Genomic DNA, 1,029 nt, shown 5'->3' on the forward strand with positions numbered 1-1,029 from the left:
ATTTTATTTTTTTTTTTTTTTTTTTTTTGTTATTTGTAGAAAAAAAAAATAAAATTTTTCTTATATCTTGATATAAAATTGAAAATGAATTACGATAAAATAAATTTATTTAGCGAAAATTTTGATATGAAATATGTATTGGAGGAAATAGAAAAAAATTTTGATAAGAGAAAACACTTATTATGTGATATTAATAATGTTGTATTAAATTCTGAAAGAAAAAAAAAATTTATAGATAATTATGAAGAGAAACTAATTGATAAACAGATAAAAATAATAATTAATACAAAAATGAATTATAAAAAATTAAATAATATAAATTATGTGAAATATTATTTACCTTATTGTATACAACCAAAAACAAACAACACCAACTTATGTTTAACTAAAAACATCCATAATAAAAATACTAAACAAAGTATTAACGTTTTTTTTTGTTCTTAATATATTTAAAATTAAATTAAAGAATTATGATAAAAGATAATATTATTTTTATATATATGATATTTAAAGAAACCTTTTTTTTCTTTACATTATAGGTATTTTAAGAGAATTAAATACAAAAAAGAAGGAAGTCGAGTTTAAAATTAAACATTTTATTAAAAAATATACAGGTTTTATTTTAATTATTCTTTTATTATGACTATTTTTATTATGATTATTTTTTTTCTCATTTAATAGGGAGATATAAAAAAAAGAGTATTCTTCATAAACAAATTTCACAATTATTCAAAGAAAAGTCTAAAATTGAACTTTACATAAAAAATAAAAAAAATACCAAAATAAATTTTAATAAAGTTATAGGAGATATTGCTTTTTTTGATCATAATATAAATTTATTACTCGAAAATGTCATATTTAATGTAAACATATAAAAAAAAAAAAAAAAAAAAATAGCTTTTATATTCATATATCTTTTATTTATATATTCAATATATTACTATTTAATATTATAAATATTAATAATACTTTTCCATATATAATTTAAGCTATTTATTAAATTTTTTTTTTTTTTTTTTTTTTTTTTTT

At 14.2% G+C, this 1,029-nt stretch overlaps 1 protein-coding gene across 1 annotated transcript in view; it reads left to right on the plus strand.

Moving 5' to 3' along the window:
- Positions 1–84: 84 nt before the first annotated feature.
- PGAL8A_00434000 (conserved Plasmodium protein, unknown function) overlaps positions 85–1,029 on the plus strand; it is a gene marked incomplete at both ends in the record, with an annotated part of 2,109 nt that continues 1,164 nt past the window's right edge. The window contains 3 exons of the mRNA XM_028673072.1: positions 85–418; positions 540–614; positions 682–863. Coding sequence (XP_028529562.1) covers positions 85–418; positions 540–614; positions 682–863 — 591 coding nt within the window. The remainder of the gene's footprint in view (positions 419–539; positions 615–681; positions 864–1,029) is intronic.

This window comes from Plasmodium gallinaceum (assembly GCF_900005855.1).
Source record: "Plasmodium gallinaceum strain 8A genome assembly, contig: PGAL8A_v1_119, whole genome shotgun sequence".
Taxonomy (NCBI): domain Eukaryota; phylum Apicomplexa; class Aconoidasida; order Haemosporida; family Plasmodiidae; genus Plasmodium; species Plasmodium gallinaceum.